General features: G+C 37.9%; 1 protein-coding gene across 1 annotated transcript in view; it reads right to left on the bottom strand.

Annotated features, from left to right (window-relative positions):
- The window catches only part of MEGF6 (multiple EGF like domains 6), a 681,655-nt gene that overhangs the window by 441,818 nt on the left and 218,270 nt on the right, over positions 1–21,567 (bottom strand). Inside the window, exon 4 of the mRNA XM_053690339.1 lies at positions 2,247–2,351. Within this exon, the coding sequence (XP_053546314.1) occupies positions 2,247–2,351 (105 nt within the window). The remainder of the gene's footprint in view (positions 1–2,246; positions 2,352–21,567) is intronic.

Here is a 21,567-nt window from a genome sequence, read left to right as displayed (position 1 = left end):
AACCAGGAGTGTTACTTAGATGTGGATAAAGAAAAAAGAAACATAAATGAAAGATTTAATCCAGAGCAAAAAATGTATTTTATTTTCATTTCTATTATTGGAATTGGGTGTTTACAGTTTAAATGCAAACTACTGTTTTACATCTCCATAGTCATTTGATAACATCAAATTGAAATGTAAATTCAAATGAAAATACAGTTCTGAAAGCTATAATTTTAATGCTGGTTTGTTATATCCAGGTAAAAGAATTCTATAATTTTGAATTGTTTACCCAATGCAAAAAAGATTTACTTTTACTGTAAGCAACAAAAAGGTTATAGCATTATTAGAAAGCCCACATGTGTGTATATTAAAGCAGATTTAAATGTTTCATACAACATATGTAGATAATACTCACTCTAGTATATAAAATAATTAAGACCTTAAAGAGACAGTAAAGTCAAAATTAAAGGGACAGTTTACATTAAAATTTTCTCCACTTTAATTTATTCACAATGATCCGTTACCTGCTGGAATGTATTAAATTGTTTACAATTATGCCCTTTGCTTTTATATCAGCATCTGGAATAGCTGCTTTTGCCTGTGGTATCCCTCCCTTTACTGAAAGGCTATTGACAAGCTATATAAACACACCAAGCTGAAGAAATGACACTCCTAGTGGGGAGTGGAAGGGATAAAGTTGAAAAATGGTGATTGTTCTTTCTAAGTATTGTATAGAGACAGAGATAAGAAAGGGAAGCATTTGAGTAATAAGATAAGGATGTCTGATCTCTCTGCAAGCTTAGCCTATTTTGTAGGGTTGTGGTTTCAAAGAGAAAATCCAGCTTTTGGATTTACAAAAATAAACATACATGAGCAATGTATACTCTGCAGCTGGTATGCATTAACACATTAAGAGGAAACCAATTTGATAGTAGACTGTCCCTTTAAACTGAAAACAAATTAGATAATAGAAATAAATTGGAAAGATGTGTATCATTGCCTGCTCTATCTGAATCATGAAAGTAAGATTTGGGGTTTTATGTCCCTTTAAGTTACAGACATGAAGTTAATTTATTATCAGTCTTAAACAACTTAGCAAACAGGCTTTATATATTGAAGTGCTTGAAAAAAAATCTTCACATTACTGCAACCTAAAGCTGAGAGGTTAAAGGGAAAGTAAACACTTTGAGATTGTAATATAAAATGCTTTAAGGGACAGTATACCCTTATATTTTCTCCCGTTTAATTTGTTCCCAATGATCCATTTTACCTGCTGGAGTGTATTACATTGTTTACAAATAGCTGCTTTTACTTTATATCAGCATTTGAAATAGCTGATTTTGCCTGTGGTACCCCTACCTATACTGATAGTTTCTATACTTAAGTATAGGCTAAAGAAAAGCTGTGTAAACACAGCCAGCAGAATAAATTACACTCCTTGTGGGAGTTAGAAGAGATAAGCAATAAAATGTTAATTTTCAATTGTTCTCTCTAAGTATTGGGCTTTGGTTTAAACACATAGATAATGTAAAGAAGTGTGTTTGTACAGAAAGTAATAAAATCATTTCCTTGCATGCTCAGCCCATTTTGAAGGGTTGTGGTTTCAAAGAACAAAACAGATGTTTCAAATACAAAAATAAACATAAAGGAGCTCAGACCTTTTATACTCTGAAGCGGGTATAACAAGTCATTGGAAACAGGTAAAAAAATAAATTTACCGGATAGTGTCCCTTTAATTATTACATAATAAAATAACTTTGCAATATACGTTCACTATTTTCCAGTCCTAAAAATAAAATAGTAGGCCTCCCAAACCTAACATTGCCACAAATCTGTCCCTCATTTGCAGTTTATCTTACCTTTTCTGCTGAAGCTAAGCCATGGAGATTTTGTTAACACAGTGGCAGTGGCAAGCCTTATCATCTCCAGACTAAACTACAGACTTCATCCTCCAAATAAGGAAAATAGTAGGTGGAGTTTGAGCATTAAAAAACATTTGCAGAAAACAAGGTGTTAAGCTAATCTAATACTGCTCAGACTCTGCTGATATGTTAAGCTATTGGAAGACTGCAGAAAAATGTAGTAATTTTTACTATCCCATTAGCTGATCTTCATTTTCCTATATGCCCTAAGAATAAGATGAATAGATATGTTACTGTCATTTGTCGAGAGACACCTAAGTTATTTATCTTAATGTGACATATGACTTGTTTCTATGTCTGAAATCTGGCAACATATAATTATATAAGACCTTTGTGACCTACCATACTGGCAGCGTGGTCCTTGGAAACCTGATGGACAAAGACAAAGCTGGGAAGATCCTACTGCGCAATTTCCTCCATTGTAACAAACGCCAGAGCTGCAGGCGGCTGCAAGAAAGTATAAGAAGAGTTAGTTATTCTCCTAAAATAACATTTAATTATAGTTATTATTCTTATTATCAATTATTTGTAATCTGTAATGCTAATGTACAAGATCATGAGGGTATACAATATACTGTATATTACAAATAGACTTAGACAACTCTAACTGATACAACCTGGGGTGGACTCTCCTCTGAAGAGCTGTTTAGCCAACTAGCCAAAAATATTATAACAAAACACACACACTTTTTATTCTCAACACATGAAATACTAAGATCTATCACCAATGGATAAAGTAATTATGACTTTGTCCTTAAAATATTGCTTTGGCTGCTGCGAGGCAGTGAATTTTAGTTTTTCTAATCCTCAAGACATATCATCTTGCAGTGTAACAATGGATGCTTTGTGTCATTTCATTTGTAAAAGCTCGGATAATTATAATAGCATGTTATAAATTATTTTATACAGTTTGACGTATGTTAATATAACTAGTTGATATATGGGTCATTTTAAAAAAAGATATAAAGGTCTATTATACAGCTTATAAGACCAGTGGGAATATTATGTATTTCTCCAGTTAAGCACTGGTGTAATATAGTGCTTCAATTCTTCATACTACACTGAATAGCTTAAAAATGCAATAAAACAGGTTACAAAAGCGCACTAGGCTATTTCTTCTCCATATGGCACTAAAAAGTCTTATTGAGAGTATAAAAAGTTCTAATGTATGAAATATCCTTGAGGAAGCAAACAGATTACAAGAGAATGATTTATTCAACTTGTATATATAAAAAATAATCAATATGTATTTCCAAACTCCCAAAAGGTAACATTCACATTTAATATATCATTATATATGATATCACATGACAATTATGTTAGACACACTCAAACCAATAAAAACAAACAAACTGGATTTTCACCAATTTATCAATGGGTATTTTGATTTTGTTGATCTTCAGAGAAGAAAACAATTTGAATTCAATGAAAACGTTAAGCATGTTGGCTAATTGATGAAGTATTAACGATAATTGCCTGTTATCTTTGAATGCAGGTTGAATGTGAAATTAATAATTTTAGCATCTAACGCTATAAAATACTCTTCCAAATAAACAGTGCATTTAACTCTATGCACTGTAGACTAGTAACTAAGAATGAGCAAATATTTTGCAACATTCAAAAAATGAAACAAATTTTAACACATTTGTTCGTTTGTTTCGAATTTCGACTGCTTGTTCAACATGCTAACATTTGTTTAATGTAATAGTATTTCTAATGCTTTCTTTAATGTAATATTGCATTTAAAATTTTCTAATAATTTGATTAAAATTTTGCAATATTCAAGTTTGAAAAATTTGAATCTATATATTTGTAATAGTATTTCTAATGCTCTCTTTAAAAGTGATATGCAAATTATGCAATATTCAAAATAGAAACATTCAAATTGATATAGTTGTATCTATTATGTATCAGTTTACTAAATTCCCTACCACATGAACTATTGAACTTCTGAATAGTATTTGTTAAATTGAATGTTACATTAAAAATTTCGAATGTGGATAATCGATCCAATTATGAACATTCAAAAAATAAAGTAACATTCGAAAACCGTAAATAACATTTGATTACCAAATTTTAATGGATTTTCATTCTTATCAACATACAATTGTCCAAAAAGAATGTTCACAAGACTATTTGTTCTACCAAATGAATTACACTTTCAGCACATTTGCCCATCCCTACTAATAACCTAGCTGTTGTTTAAATATTTGCCCTTTAAAAGTATATTTTGTTAAACTATATTAGTTCATTAATTTAAGCAGCTTGCCATCCTCTGTAAAACCCTTTCGGCTAGATTTAGAGTTTTGCGTTAGAAGGGGTGCGTTAGCTACGCGTGTTTTTTTCCCCCCGCACCTTTTAAACAACGCTGGTATTTAGAGTTCTCTGAAGGGCTGCGTTAGGCTCCAAAAAGGGAGCGTACAGGCATATTTACCACCACTTCAACTCTCAATACCAGCGTTGCTTACGGACGCGGCCAGCTTCAAAAATGTGTTCGTGCACGATTCCCCCATAGGAAACAATGGGGCAGTTTGAGCTGGAAAAAAACCTAACACCTGCAAAAAAGCAGCGTTCAGCTCCTAACGCAGCCCCATTGTTTCCTATGGGGAAACACTTCCTAAGTCTGCACCTAACACCCTAACATGTACCCTGAGTCTAAACACCCCTAACCTTACACTTATTAACCCCTAATCTGCCGCCCCGCTATCGCTGACCCCTGCATTATATTATTAACCCCTAATCTGCCGCTCCGTACACCGCCGCAACCTACATTATAGCTATGTACCCCTAATCTGCTGCCCCTAACATCGCCGACCCCTATATTATATTTATTAACCCCTAATCTCCCCCCATCAACGTCGCCGTTACCTACCTACATTTATTAACCCCTAATCTGCCAACCGTACCTCGCCGCCACTATAATAAATGTATTAACCCCTAAACCGCCTCACTCCCACCTCAAAAACCCTATAATAAATAGTATTAACCCCTAATCTGCCCTCCCTAACATCGCTGACACCTAACTTCAAGTATTAACCCCTAATCTGCCCACCGGACCTCACCGCTACTATAATAAATGTATTAACCCCTAAAGCTAAGTCTAACCCTAACACCCCCCTAAATTAAATATAATTTAAATCTAACTAAATAAAATAAATCTTATTAAATAAATTAATCCTATTTAAAGCTAAATACTTACCTGTAAAATAAACCCTAATATAGCTACAATATAACGAATAAATATATTGCAGCTATTTTAGGATTTATATTTATTTTACAGGCAACTTTGTATTTATTTTAACCAGGTACAATAGCTATTAAATAGTTAATAACTAATAGCTACCTAGTTAAAATAATTACAAAATTACCTGTAAAATAAATCCTAACCTAAGTTACAATTAAACACTACACTATCAATAAATTAATTAAATAAACTACCTACAATTAAATCAACTAAACTAAAATACAAAAAAAACAACACTAAATTACAAAAAATAAAAAAATATTACAACAATTTTAAACTAATTACACCTACTCTAAGCCCCCTAAAAAAATAACAAAGCCCCCCAAAATAAAAAAAATGCACTACCCTTTTCTAAAATAAAAAGTTAACAGCTCTTTTACCTTACCAGTCCTTAAAAGGGCCTTTTGCGGGGCATGCCCCAAAGAAAACAGCTCTTTTGCCTTTTAAAAAAACATACAATACCCCCCCCAACATTACAACCCACCACCCACATACCCCTAATCTAACCCAAACCCCCTTTAAAAAAACCTAACACTAAGCCCCTGAAGATCTCCCTACCTTATCTATACCACGCCGGGTATCACCGATCCATCCAGAAGAGGGTCTAAAGTCTTCATCCTATCCAGCAAGAAGAGGTCCAGAAGAGGCTCCGAAGTCTTCATCCTATCCGGCAAGAAGAGGACATCCGGACCGGTAGACATGTTCATCCAGGCGGCGTCTTCTATCTTCATCCATCCGGCGCGGAGCGGGACCATCTTGAAGCAGCCGACGCGGATCCATCCTCTTCTTCCGGCGACTCCCAACGAATGAAGGTTCCTTTAAGTGACGTCATCCAAGATGGCGTCCCTCAAATTCCGATTGGCTGATAGGATTCTATCAGCCAATTCGGAATTAAGGTAGGAAAAATCTGATTGGCTGATTGAGAGGCTCAGCCCATCGGTCGGGAGCAGACGTGACTCTGGGAGCCTGAGGCAGATGCCGGAGAAGGCTCCTGGATACGGAGGTCGGTCAAGCAGACGGGCGGTGCGGTCCAGCACTGTGACAGAGGCGGTTGTTGGCAGCGGGAGTCATCGTTTCGGGACCAGTGTTCGCAGCTTTCAGGACTAGGCTGAGGTTGCGGCGGTGGCTGAAGGAAGCCAGGAAGGTATGTGGGTGACAGATTTAGGGGTTGCGGGGGGGACACTTGAAGGGGCTTTTGAGGATGAGGCTATGGGTACTATAAAAGTTACTACTGTTCAGGCGCAGGTTACGGCCTACTTAGGCCTAAGTGCTGAATTGGACCTGGACCAGAATTCGGCTGTTGCGGGCCTAACTGGAGATGAGGTGCTGGAGCAGTCTATGGCCTACTTAGGCCTCAGAGAGGGTATGGGGAATGAACAGGCTGCACCCTCTTTAGGCAGAGGGAGGGAAATGTTACAGGACCTAGGTACGGCCGTAAAAGGCCTGAGAGGTGATTTTGTTAGTCACCAGGTAGCGGCATGTTTAGAAATCAATAGGAATAGGCTCCAGGACATGGAAACGGCTGGTTTGGGCCTAGGAGGACATTCTTCTGGAACTGGAAGTGGGGAGGCACAGATTGTAGAGAGGGTTGCAGGTGGGGAGTTATTAGTAAGAGGTAGAGGGGTTAGGGGGCGGGTGAATGTAAGGAGGGCAGACAGAAGGGGGGTCAGATTGAGAGGTAGTGTGAGCGGTAGTAGGGGCAGGGAGCATATGGGGGTTGCCAGTAGGCATTCTAATGTTTGTTTTTCTGCAGATTTGGAGACGGTGGAGGTTTCAGCATTGGAGAGGTGTACTGATTATGTGGTTTTTCCTTCAAATACAGACAGTGACTCATTGTGGGTTAAAGAGCACTACAGTGATTTTGCGGAAGAAGAAGATTTGCAGCCTTCAACTTCTGGTCCGGTGACGGCAGAACAGGTAGGGTACCTGGCTCCTTTGATGCAGCTGCTGCGGGAGTTGGTACCTAAGGGGGGGGTGTGAGGGTTAGGGAGACGGGGTAGGCATAGTGTGGAAAGAGGGTCTAGGGAAGTTTTGGTTAGGGCTAGTGCAGAGAGGAGTTTTAGGGGGGAAAACTTGGGGGTTAGTGGCCCAGTGGAGTTTAATAGGGGTTATGCATCTTCTCAGTCTCAGGTTCGACATAGGGAAAGGAGAAGGCAGGAGAGCAGGAGCATGATTCCGATTTCACGGCGGCGGGTGAGATCCCGACCACCCCTGGCTTATCATAGGAGGCAGGAAGCTGTCGATTCATCTGTTTGGGGCACTCTGGATAGGCATACGGGGGTGAAGGGGAGGACCAGAAGGTCAAGATCCCCTGAGAGGAGGAGCGACAGGGACAAGGAGGTTCCAAGTGGAAGATAAGTTAGTCGTGGCTCAGAGTCAGAGCAGCAGGAGAGTAGGAGTGATGCAATAGTGGAGGCTAGCAATGTTCATGGTAACACAGGTTAGAGTATCGTGGCAAATTCAGTGCCTAAGGGGGGTTCATCTGGTGATGTTAGGTATGAGTCCGTGTTGAAAGACTTAAAGGAGTTAGTTGCGCAATTGGAAGGTGGGTAACAGAGTAGTGTGAGTGGGGCTGCTGTTGGATCGTCGGATGATGTGGGTGTATGGGTGTCGCAGAGTGTGGTGCCCCGGGGCTGGGACCCAGGAATGGTCTGGTCCATTTTTGTCGCATAGTATGAGTGCTAGTGGGCCGGTCGTTAAAGTTTCGGAACAGGCTTTTAGGCAGCCGTGTTTATGTTCTGTGGGCCCTTTGGGGATTAATTTGTCTAAGGAGGTTAAGGAGAAGATCTGGAGGCAGGAGTTTGTGGAAATGTTCCCCCTGCTCCCAGTAGATCAGTTTATTAATATTAAAGAGGATTCTAAAGGGGACTTGGCTAAGAAGGAGGAGCAAAAGAAAAGACGTTGTCTAAGACATTGTCTAATTGCTCTAAAGCTTTTTGTATCTTGGCGAGTGTTGTGGGTAAGAAGCCCTGAGTTGTGTTCTTCCCTGTTCTGTTACCTGGATGAGGTGGCGGGGGCCTACCATAGTTATGGCGGCCTTGCTTGGTGGAAATATGATGAGAAGTTCCGGCAATAGATGGTGGTCTGGCCAGAAATGAGGTGGGATGACAGGGATATGGAGATATGGCTGGAGTTGATGACTCCGTTGAGATCTGGTCAGCCCTTTCGGGGGTCTTGGGTCGGGAGTAGTAGTACCACTCCTGGAACTACAGCAGTGGCCCTTAGAAAAGGGCTCTTTTGTCAATTCAATGAAGGAACATGCCGGTTCGGAGCAGCTTGTAAATACAAACACGAGTGTTCATATTGTGGAGGGAACCACTCTGGATCCAAGTGTTTTAAAAAGGCAAAATCATTTGGAAAGGGGAGGTGGCTCCTTCGGGCCAAGACTCCGGTGAGAGTATAAAGGATGGCGGCATGGCTAAGGCAGTACGGTAGGCGTAGGGGTAAGGCGGGGGATGCGGATTTGCTTTTGTCTGGTTTCAGTTCGGGTTTCCGTATTCCCTTTGTAGAGGGCGTTGGGGCTGGGTTTCTGGGTAACCTAAAATCTGCGAATGACTTTCCTGAGGTGGTGGCCACTAAGCTCCAGAAGGAGATGGCCTTGGGTAGGATGACGGGCCCATTCCGGGACCCTCCTTTAAAAAATTTGAGGGTTTCACCTTTAGGTGTGGTCCCCAAAAAGGTTCCAGGTTAATTCAGACTAATCCATCACTTGTCATTTCCTAAAGGGTCTTCGGTAAATGATGGTATTGATCCTGAAGTGTCGGCTGTGAGGGACGCTTCTTTTGATAGGGCATTGGATTTGATTAGGGAGGCCGGCCGTGGTGCATTGTTGGCTTCTCCCGGTCCACCCTATGTGTCACCATCTGTTGGGATGCTATTTTGAGGGGTAATTTTTCATGGATTTGTGCTTACCGATGGGCTGTTCCATATCTTGTTCTTTCTTCGAAAAGTTCAGTTGCTTTGTGGAATGAGTGGTCAAGCAGCAGGCTAGTTGGTCTTCCATCATCCACTATTTGGATGATTTTTTGTTTGTAAGCCCGGCTAATAGTGGGGTTTGCCAGGATTTGATGGTTGCATTTTTTGAGGTGGCCAAAGATTTTGGGATCCAGGTTGCAGTTGAAAAAACTGAAGGACCCTCTTCTGTCCTTAGTTTTTTGGGCATTTGTATTGACTCAGTATTAATGGAATGCCGGTTGCCGGAAGACAAGATTGTGGATTTGGTCTGTACTATCGATGTGGCTTTAGCAAAGAAAGAGCTTACTCTGAGAGGGATTCAGTCGTTGGTAGGGAAGTTGAATTTCACTTGTAAGATAATTCCGGTTGGGAGGATGTTCTGTAGGAGATTGTCTTTGGCCACTGTTGGTGTTAAGCTTCCTCATTTGAGGATTCGCTTGTCTTTTGAGTTGAGGGAGGATTTGAGAGTTTGGAAAGCTTTCTTGGCTGATTTTAACGGTAGGGCTTTGATTCAGGCTGCTGAGGTTCTGAACGGGAAGTTACATTTGCTTACTGATGCGGCTGGAGCCCATGGATTTGGGGCTTTGTTCAGGCAGAAATGGTGCGCGGGTGCTTGGCCTGAGTCTTGGTCTGTTTCGGGTCTTACAATTAACTTAGTCTTCTTGGAATTGTTCCCCCTGGTTGTGGCTGTCAAGGTTTGGGGTGACGGGTTTGAGGATAGAAAGGTGGTTTTTCATTCGGACAATGTGGGGGTGGTTTGTGCCATTAACCGTTTGTCTTCTAGGTCCAAGCCGGTAGTGGGTTTACTCAGAATGTTTGTTCTGGAATGTCTGAGACACAACATCTATTTTAGGGCTGCGGGAACTGGGAGGGTGTATGTGGTGGTATGGCTTCAGTGGTTGAGCAAATTAGAGGCAGCTAGGGACTCCTTTGCAAGTGATATCAGTGTGATGTTGGACTGGATTGAAGAATGGAAAGGCTCTAAATTGTCTCACTCTGTTGTTCAGCGTAAGATGGCAGCATTATCTTTTTTGTTTAACCTTTTGGGTTGTGAGGATTTAACTAAGAATTTTGGGGTCCGCATGGTGGTTAGGGGGATAGTTCAGGGCAAGGGGTCGGTGGATAAGAGACGGCCATTGTTTTTTTCGGTTTTGAAGAAGGTTATATTGGCCCTTCCGGGAGTATGTTTTTCTTCTTTTGAATTTTTATTGTTCAGGGCGGCCTTTTTGTTAGCTTTCTTCGGTGGGAAGATGTGGTGGTGAACTCGCACAAGTTGTTGTTGTGGTTGAGGAAGTCTAAGAGACAGATCAGGAAGTTAAAGGGATTAGGCTTTTGAAAGTTGGGGGTGTGTGCTGCCCGGTCACGGCAGTTAGGGAATTTTTGGAGGTTTGAAAAGGATTGGGTGCGGGACCGTTGTTGTCACATGAGGATAGGTCGGCTTTGTGTCGGTTCCCGTTTGGGGCTGTGATGAAGAAGGCGCTTGCTGTAGTGGGTGTGGATGAGAGTGAGTTTGGTTGCCATTCTTTTAGGATAGGGGCAGCAACGGAAGCTAGGAATCTGGGTTTGAGTGATAGTGTGGTGAAGAGGATTGGAAGATGGGGATCTGTTTGTTTTAAATTGTATATTAGAGCAGGGTTGGAGTTATAGTTGTTTTTTGTTTTAGCAGGTCCACTTCACTGTTGGATTGTCGGCCATTCTTACATATATTGGGCGAGGAAGGCAGCATCAGTAAAGGATTCAGGGAACCAGTTAAAATTTTCAGCAGATCAAGTGATAGTTAAATGGTTTGGGGTGTGGTGAATGAGGTGGTACCAGGTAGTTGGTCAGGTGATTGATAAGGCTAGGATATTTCGCCCTCCCAATATCTTGGTTATTCATGCAGGGGGCAACTATCTGGGCTTCATGGCGCAGAAAGAATTAGTGGATAGGATCAGGTGGGGTTTGGGTAGGTTGAAAGAATTGTTTCCACAATTGTTAGTGGTATGGTCGGATATTGAATGTTGTTCATGTAGGAGGTCTGCTTGGGATATCAGAAGGTTGGAAGCGTCAAGGAGGAAAGTTAATAGGATGGTTACGAGCTTTGTGTCTAGGTTGGGTGGTTTTGGTACCCGACATGTGGAGTTTGAGGAGGAGTCCGGAAAATGTTTTTTCTTGAAGGACGGGGTCCACCACAATGAGGTGGGGCTCCACCTCTTTAATTTTAATCTGAGCGAAGGGGTGAAAAAAGCCTTAGCCTTGTGGGGTCGTGCTCAAAGTTAGTTTGAACAGTGGCGGGTGCTAGCCTTAAAAGTGTAATTAATTGTGTGAGCTGGTACCTCCTCATGTATGGTGAGATTTTATTGATGGGGGGCGTGCCTGGCAAAGTGCCAGTGGAAGGCACGTGATGTGCATTGGGGCAAGCACCTTTATGTGAAGTTTGAGTTTTGTTTAAGGTTTTAACTTCATCTTAACTTCAATTTAATAAATGTGGGCTGTGGCCTTTTTTCACCCACTTCAGTGTCTGTGTCCTTATTATGAAAAGAAGTATACAAAATGTGGGGTCAAGGAAACCCCGGATGAATGAAATTGTGGGGAGGGGTTATTAACCCCACTTGTGACATAATGGGGTGTGGTCTAGAGCCGTTACTCATTTTGAATTTGTTTTCAGCGGGAGCAGGTACCTGTGAGCGGGAAAAAAGTGGCCCTCCCTCCCACCCTAATTTTGGTGGTTGTCCCAGCTGAGGCGGGGTGCTAGCCTTAAAAGTTTAATTAATTGTGTGAGCTGGTACCTCCTCATGTATGGGGAGAGGTTATTAATGGGGGGCGTGCCTGGCAGAGTGCCAGTGGAAGGCACATGATGTGGATTGGGGCAAGCACCTTTATGTGAAGTTTGAGTTTTGTTTAAAGTTTTAACTTCATCTTAAAGGACCAGTCAACACAGTAGATTTGCATAATCAACAAATGCAAGATAACAAGATAATGCAATAGCACTTAGTCTGAACTTTAAATGAGTAGTAGATTTTTTTTCTGACAATTTTAAGTTATGTCTTTTTCCACTCCCCCTGTAACATGTGACAGCCATCAGCCAATCACAAATGCATACACGTACCATGTGACAGCCATAAGCCATTCACAAATGCATACACACTTATTCTTGCACATGCTCAGTAGGAGCTGGTGACTGAAAAAGTTTAAATATAAAAAGACTGTGCACATTTAGTTAATGGAAGTAAATTGGAAAGTTGTTTAAAATGGCATGCTCTATCTGAATAATTAAAGTTTAATTTTGATTGAGTGTCCCTTTAACTTCAATTTAATAAATGCGGGCTACGGCCTTTTTTCACCCACTTCAGTGTCTGTGTCCTTATTATGAAATGAAGTATACAAAATGTGGGGTCAATGTTTCCAATGCAAAAAGTTGGTGAAGTTAAATATATGTGTTACTCAATCACTAAATCATTTAAAAAGGAAGCAGCATATATTTAAAATGCTGAATAAAAATATCACATTGGCATATCTATATCAAAAAAGGTATATATTTACCTCAAAATGTCTGCAGTAGACACAACCTACTTTTAAAGGACTTTAAGCAGCCAATCAGGATGCATGTCCTGGGACTTGCAAGGGAACATGCATCTGAGATGTGCAGGTACAGTCACTTTATTTTACTCCTCACTCAGTTTAAGAAAGTTTACTTTGAAATTTCACAAGATTATTGTAAAATCCCACATAATCACAGTATTATGGTAAAATCCCACATAATCACATTATTATGGTAAAATCCCACATAAGCACATTATTATGGTAAAATCCCACATAATCACAGTATTATGGTAATATCCCACATAATCACAGTATTATGGTAAAATCCCACATAATCACATTATTATGGTAAAATCCCACATAAGCACATTATTATGGTAAAATCCCACATAATCACAGTATTATGCTAAAATCCCATATAAGCACATTATTATGGTAAAATCCCATATAAGCACATTATTATGGTAAAATACCACATAAGCACATTATTATGGTAATATCCCACATAATCACAGTATTATAGTAATATCCCACATAATCACAGTATTATAGCGAAATCCCACATAATCACATAATTATGGTAAAATCCCACATAATCACAGTACTATGGTAATATCTAACATAATCACATTATTATGGTAAAATCCCACATAATCACAGTATTATGCTAAAATCCCACATAATCACAGTATTATGGTAAAATCCCACATAATCACAGTATTATGGTAATATCCCACATAATCACATTAATATGGTAAAATCCCACATAATCACAGTATTATAGCGAAATCCCACATAATCACATAATTATGGTAAAATCCCACATAATCACAATACTATGGTAATATCTAACATAATCACATTATTATGGTAAAATCCCACATAATCACAGTATTATGCTAAAATCCCACATAATCACAGTATTATGGTAGAATCCCACATTAGCATATTATTATGATAAATTCCCACATAATCACATTATTATGGTAAAATCCAACTAAATCAAAGTGTTTTTGTAAAATCCCACATAATCACAGTATTATAGCAAAATCCCACATAATCATTTTATTATGGTAAAATCCCACTAAATCAAAGCGTTATGGTAAAATCCCACATAAACAAAATATTATGGTAAAATCCCCCATAATCATATTATTATGGTAAAATCCCACATAATCACAGTATTATGGTAAAATCCCACATAATCACATTATTATGGTAAAATCCCACATAATCACAGTATTATGGTAAAATCCCACATAATCACATTATTATGGTAAAATCCCACATAAGCACATTATTATGGTAAAATCCCACATAATCACAGTATTATGGTAATATCCCACATAATCACAGTATTATGGTAAAATCCCACATAATCACATTATTATGGTAAAATCCCACATAAGCACATTATTATGGTAAAATCCCACATAATCACAGTATTATGCTAAAATCCCATATAAGCACATTATTATGGTAAAATCCCATATAAGCACATTATTATGGTAAAATACCACATAAGCACATTATTATGGTAATATCCCACATAATCACAGTATTATAGTAATATCCCACATAATCACAGTATTATAGCGAAATCCCACATAATCACATAATTATGGTAAAATCCCACATAATCACAGTACTATGGTAATATCTAACATAATCACATTATTATGGTAAAATCCCACATAATCACAGTATTATGCTAAAATCCCACATAATCACAGTATTATGGTAAAATCCCACATAATCACAGTATTATGGTAATATCCCACATAATCACATTAATATGGTAAAATCCCACATAATCACAGTATTATAGCGAAATCCCACATAATCACATAATTATGGTAAAATCCCACATAATCACAATACTATGGTAATATCTAACATAATCACATTATTATGGTAAAATCCCACATAATCACAGTATTATGCTAAAATCCCACATAATCACAGTATTATGGTAGAATCCCACATTAGCATATTATTATGATAAATTCCCACATAATCACATTATTATGGTAAAATCCAACTAAATCAAAGTGTTTTTGTAAAATCCCACATAATCACAGTATTATAGCAAAATCCCACATAATCATTTTATTATGGTAAAATCCCACTAAATCAAAGCGTTATGGTAAAATCCCACATAAACAAAATATTATGGTAAAATCCCCCATAATCATATTATTATGGTAAAATCCCACATAATCACAGTATTATGGTAATATTCCACATAATCATATTATTATGGTAAAATCCCACCTAATCACATTAATATGGTAAAATCCCACTAAATCTAAAGTGTTATGGTAAAATCCCACATAATCACAGTAAAGAACTGATGATGCTGAATGGCTGTTTTTTTTCACCATGCAGATGACAGTAAAAAAATAAATTACTCTGTTGAACTGAGGACTGTTTAAGGTAAAATATCTTCATTTTTTTACATAGAGATGGCCATATGATATTTTCTAGTCAGCTATTTACAAATGTGCTGCATCATTTTAAGAGATTTAACATATGGGTTATGTCCCTTTAATGTATTGCAATCTCACTAGAAAATTGTATGATAACTTGATTTTCCAAGGGATTATAATTTATTGGAATAGACCACATAGTTTGGTAAAATCCATTTTACATAAATAATAATTTCAGGGTATAGGAATCCAACAATTATTTATGATATCTTGTATGATATTATAGCAATTTATTTATAAGGCTTCAATACAGTAGCAAAAGGAATATAAAGTGCAATAGCCAAAAGACAGTTAAACTAACTGTAATGAATTGAGGGACCTGTCTGTGAGTCACTATTTGCTGTAAGCCTCTCTTACATTAAATACTCTACAGGACAGACAGACTTATGAAGATATATTCTAAATGAAGTCAATGAAGAAGTGTGATGGATGGGGAATCAAAGGATCTGAGGTATGAGAATCAGAGATATATATTAATGTAATTTCCATGTTTCCCTGAACAGATACATTTTTATTGAGCATGTAAATCTCTGGAAGCAAGAAAGTCCACAAAATAGGTTAAGGTCTGGAAAAGTATAGCAGACAGGAATGTGAAGAGATAATGACTGAGGTGAAGAAAAAAAAGTCATGGGCAGAGCAGGGGAGATGGGTGGAAGAGTATTTCCACTCATGGGCAGAGATAAAGGAGTACAAGCTGGCGAAAGCTTTGTATGTTAAGATAAAGATTTTTTTTTCTTAAATGTGATTCTTGAGGCTAAGGAAGCCAATGAAATGTCGGTAGAGAGTTGCTGCACGAGCTATATGGAGAAAGAGAGATGAAATATTGAATTATAGAGATAGGGGAATGGACAAAAGAGGAAAAAAGGGAAAATGAGGAGGGATGGAAAGCAAGTAAAGGGCAAGGAGTAAGAAGAGATTGACAGAAGAAAGTCATAGGAGGTAGTTATCAGTAGCCTGTTCCATTCTGTCTTTTCTTTTTTGTATTTTTTGAATGGAGCTTGACGCCTCGTGTTTCTGTCGAGTCTTCAGACTCACCAGAAACACAAGTTATGGAGCAGCGGTCTAAAGATGAGGCGGACAGGAATCGTCGGAATTCAACCAGATTGAGTATGATTGGGTTGATTGACACCTCCCTGCTGGCGGCCAATTGGCCGCGAGTCTTCAGGGGGCAGCATTGCACCAGCAGCTCACAAGAGCTGCTGCTGCAATGCTGAATACGGAGAGCGTATTGCTCTCCCCATTCAGCGAGGTCTGTCGGACCTGATCCGCACTGTCGGATCAGGTTCGACAGACATGATAAATAGGCCTCTAAGAATCAAAAAATCCCAAGATAAATTTAGGAAAAACAAGCCCCTTTTTAAATAAACCTCCCATTATTTAGGAGTCAAAATCTATAATAAGTGTAGCAGGGAGGACGCTGTTCTCTTGCAAATGAATCATAATATTACAGGTGAAAGTGTTCCTTTAACCATGGCATTCAGTGGGTTAAAGTATTACTGAGTTCTAGACACGACTACTTCTATGAAATTTGTATATTTTGATGGAAATATAATTTAGCTCCAGGCTAAATTAATTTATGCAATCTGTACCAGCGGCAAGCTGTCCACAGTTCAATTGCTACAATCAAAATTTGATGTTTTCTTTTCTCAATGTAGAATTATATTTGTACATTGCTCAGGCAGTTGTCAATTGAAATGGCATAACCTATAATATCAAAATGCACAAAATGTGATGGAAGTGAAGTGATGAAAGGAGGCTAATGTGCTGCAAAATATCCCATTGAGTTTTTTAAATGGAATAATGCCTGAAGGGCAAAAGTAATTAGCAGTTCTTAGTGTGGCAAACTTTTGTCAACAATACAGGAAAAAAACCATGCCTGCTATCCAGTACAACATCACCAAGTTAACCAATTAAACCATAATATTAAAAAAAAATCTTATAAATTATGTTTACCAGATAATTAATGAATCATTTTGCTTTGCATAGGATGCCACATCCCTGTTGCTACTGGTAATGGCGAGCCAGCCATTTCACTGTGCAGAGAGTAAGTGGCACAGCTGTAACTTTTATTAGGTAAATCTATAACAGATTAGTAATTGTACCTTACAAATGTTGTTAAAAGCGATTATATGCATCAAGCTACATGGTCACCTAAACCATTTTGATTCTAAACAACAGATTATAGCTGTTTTACAAAAACTTTTAGGCAGCCTAAAACTTAAGATACAGGATAAAATAAAATACATATAATTGAACTGCATATAATTATCATTTAATACAATTAATACAAAACCACTCAATACAATTAAACCTATACAAGAAACTTGCAATTAACCTTATATGTAACCCAGCCTCAGTAAACTGCTAACCCAGCACCCCAATACTATCTTTTGCACCATATAATACTCCCCAAAACAACCCCCTGACTTAAATTACTCCCTCAACACCATCTCCTCTACATAATTACCTCTAAACACAACCCCCTAAAAAGATGCATCCAACACAATCCCCCCACCAGTAAATACACTCTTTCAAAACTTAAAGGGACATGATACACAAAACTCTTCTCTGTACTATCTATCATAGAGTGTTTCAATATGTATTGCAGTGCTTTGTTTCCTTTACTGAATCGAACAAACATTTTTAAACTAAAATGTGATTATAATCTTATTTTATTTTGAGTTTTTATCTTCAATTTTTGAGTATAATGTAATGTGGTCCCATACCTACACCACTATTAGCGACTCTGCCTCCATATAAAAAGGTTTAGATGCTCCTGACATACAACTACCCTTTAAAATGTACTTCCCGCCTAAAACTCACTGGCCTAGGCCAAAATATTACCTGCTAGTAATTCAATTATAACTGCACTTAAAGGGACACTGAACCCAAATTTTTTTCTTTCGTGATTCAGATAGAGCGTGCCATTTTAAGCAACTTTCTAATTTACTCCTATTATCAAATTTTCTTCATTATCTTGGTATCTTTATTTGAAATGCAATAATGTAAGTTTAGATGCCGGCCCATTTTTGGTGAACACACTGTGTTGTTTTCGCTGATTGGTGGATAATTTCACCCACCAATAAACAAGTGCTTTCCATGGTCCTGAACCAACAAAATAGCTTTGATGCCTTCTTTTTCAAATAAAGAAAGCAAGAGGACGAAGAAAAAATGATAATAGGAGTAAATTAGAAAGTTGCTTAAATTTGCATGCTCTATCTGAATCATGAAAGAAAAAAATTTGGGTTCAATGTCCCTTTAACTAGCCTCAGTTAAGGAGATAAGATAAAACAGCAGGCATCAGACTTTTAAACCTAGGTTATAACAAGGCATTGCCCATTACTTTAAGGCAACATTGGGCTCTATTTACTATCACGCGGTTGAGGACTAGGTTCGCTGTCAGGAACCTTGTCTGCCCAGCCTCATGTTGAGCAGTCAGCAATATGCATCCCGTGTTTAACATTGCACAAGCTTCTACTTACTGTAATTTGGCCCCCTGCTCACCCATGGCCAGTCCTCTGCAAGAGGCGATTGTAAATAATCCCAATCTGACTTGCTTAGGATAATTGAAATATGCCACATTTTAAATGGCGAAGACATTAAGTAGCAGCGGTCTACTTAACTTGTTCTACTTAACTAGCATTTCAGGCTCTCTCATGCAAACCTGAAATGCTGGGGGTATAGCAGCTTAGTAAATGGAGTCCATACTGTACCTCAATGTTCTGTAATCATATCTAGTGTCAGGTAAGCACTTGTGTGCAGCTTCAATCCGAATATAGCCATACTCACAAGTTTGTAGAGGTCCATTTACCCAGGGCAATCTGTCACTCCTTTCAATCTGTTATCCACAAGCCTTTTGGTTTTAATGTAGTTTTCCTGTTATGCCATCATTCATGCTGATCTCTGCCTATAATCCCAGGTGGGCTAGAATGGCCGGAGCTGTATTCTCCACAAAGGCTAGCGGATGAGCTAAATAGGGATCATAAGTGCTGCTCACAAACCTCTCCTGGGAACTACCTGTCTGCACCACTGAGTTGCTCCAGCTTCCCTCGGCAGCATGGTTCCTCTCATGCACTTACAAATGTGTAAGCCAACAAATAATAAGGCAGGAGAAAGTGACAGTATTATTAGCTACTTTATTAGTGAAGCTATCATCATAGCTGTGTTAACAATACATGTTTTGCTCTTTGGGCATTAAACACGTTGTAGTTAACAGACCCATGGATTTCCCCTCTCTTATTGTTTGGATTACACTTCAATATTTAATCAACTATCATAATTTAAAAAATTAAGTCTGCGTATTATTCTCAGTCTAATATTTGCTTTGAATACATTACTATATCTAGCTTTTGTTTAGTGTTTAATCTTCATTTAAGAAAGTGAGTTTTTGTTTTTGAGAATATTAATTGAAACAACTTTGTTTTATACTTGTGTGACATGTGGCACATAAAGCATTAGCTAAAATTTCCCAAAAGTAAATTTGGAAGAACACAGAGAAAAAGATGTACAACAAAAGTCTGCTCAAGGGTAAATGTAATCATTTCGTCTAGTTGAAAGTATGTTTATGAAAGAAATTAATCCCAAATTGAAGCAATATGCTCTGATCTGAAAGACTACACTTGAAAACCTGACAATGATCTTGACAAGACAGCTAAATAAGTAGCCGCTGGTCCTAGGTTCCTAAGATGAAGAAATAACAACTGACAAACTACAGATAGTTCCTTCTAAATGTTTTTGTCTTACATCCGCACAATAACTGTGCCGTGAATTTCCTCTATTAGTGTTTTTTCCATTTCGTGTTGGGAGATCTTTAAACAGAAGATTTTCATCTAATCTTATATAAAAAAAAAAATAATTGTCATGAGGTTTGCATGAAATTCAAGAAGCTTGAAGTTTAAAGAAATTAAGAAAAAAGATAATGTTTAATATAGGATATTTCTGGTTATATTCTCTCTGGTATCTAGTAAAGCTGCTGATTTTACAAGGAGGATTAACTGCAATATCTAGCCATGCCCATGTAAGATTGTGATGCAATCAAGCAGTCAAATAATGAATATAACCTCTGACCCTTTTATATATATATTTATTTGTTTTTTAAATAGATTATTTTGATCTTGATTTAAAAATATACAATTAAATTATTATTTTCTATATTCCATGATACTGATATTATTCAAACTCAATCCTTTAGAGGAAATGGTATTGGAGTGCGGTAATGAACAAAATTTTGCTCAACGCTCACTTGTCTTTTAACGATGGGTTTGTAAAAACCCGTAATACCAGCGCTGTAGGTAAGTGAGCGGTGAGGGAAAACTGTTCGTGAGCACCGCACAGCCTCTAACGCAAAACTCGTAATCTAGGTGAGAGTTAGCAATATTTTTTTTTTTTTGAGGGGGGGTTCTGGTTATTTAAATGAAGGGGTTTCATGCTTGTATAACTGTCAAGTAATTGTCATAGAAATAATTGCCTGGCAGCAACCGCTTATTCATTTTCTGCATACATTTCAAGATGGTGCTAATAAACTCATTTTAATTTCTGATTATCAATTATTATTTTTTTTTACATAAATATAGACCTAAAATTCTAATTTCTGGTGTATGGGAAGGCAAACTGATTCTAAATGTTGGACCATAAAATGTGTGTTTGAAATATTTAAGAAATGATATCTCCCATACTGGTACTGTCATAAAAAAAGGAAATGTGTGTATGTGTATTTATGTGTGTGCATATATATATATAGATAAATAGATAATAGTAGATAGTAGATAAGATGCTCAAATAACAGAGTATTGCAGTATGCAGTGATATCTTTTTATATTGGACTAACATTATATTTCAAAGACAAGCTTTCAAGAGTTTTCCTCCCTTCCTCAGGTCTGAAGCAATACTGCTATATATATATATATATATATATATATATATATATATATATATATATATATATATATATTCATGAACAAAAATATTGGCATCCCTGCAATTCTGTGAGATAATGCACCACTTTGCCCAGAAAATCGTTGCAATTACAAATGTTTATGTATTTTCATGTTTATTTATTTGTTTGTATTGGTATGACACAAAAAAGTGGAGAAAAAAAAGCCAAATCGGACACATTCCACGCAAAACTCCAAGAATGGACTAGACAAAATTATTGGCACCCTCAATTTAATATTTGGTAGCACACCCCTTGGAAAAAATAACTGAAATCAATCACTTCCTGTAACCATCAATGAGTTTCTTACACCTCTCTACTGGAGTTTTCGACCACTCTTATTTTGCCAACTGCTCCAGGTCTCTCAGATTGGAAGGGTTCCTTTTCCTAACTGCTGTTTTGAGATCTCTCCACAGGTGCTCTATGGGATTGAGATCTGGACTCATTGCTGGCCAGTTCAGTACTCTCCAGCATGATGTGTGATTTGGGTCATTGTCTGGCTGTAAGACCCATAACCTCTGA

Source organism: Bombina bombina, chromosome 8, assembly GCF_027579735.1.
Source record: "Bombina bombina isolate aBomBom1 chromosome 8, aBomBom1.pri, whole genome shotgun sequence".
NCBI lineage: Eukaryota > Metazoa > Chordata > Amphibia > Anura > Bombinatoridae > Bombina > Bombina bombina.
Note: the sequence above shows the minus strand (reverse complement) of the source record. Positions and strands in the feature narration are given on the sequence as shown.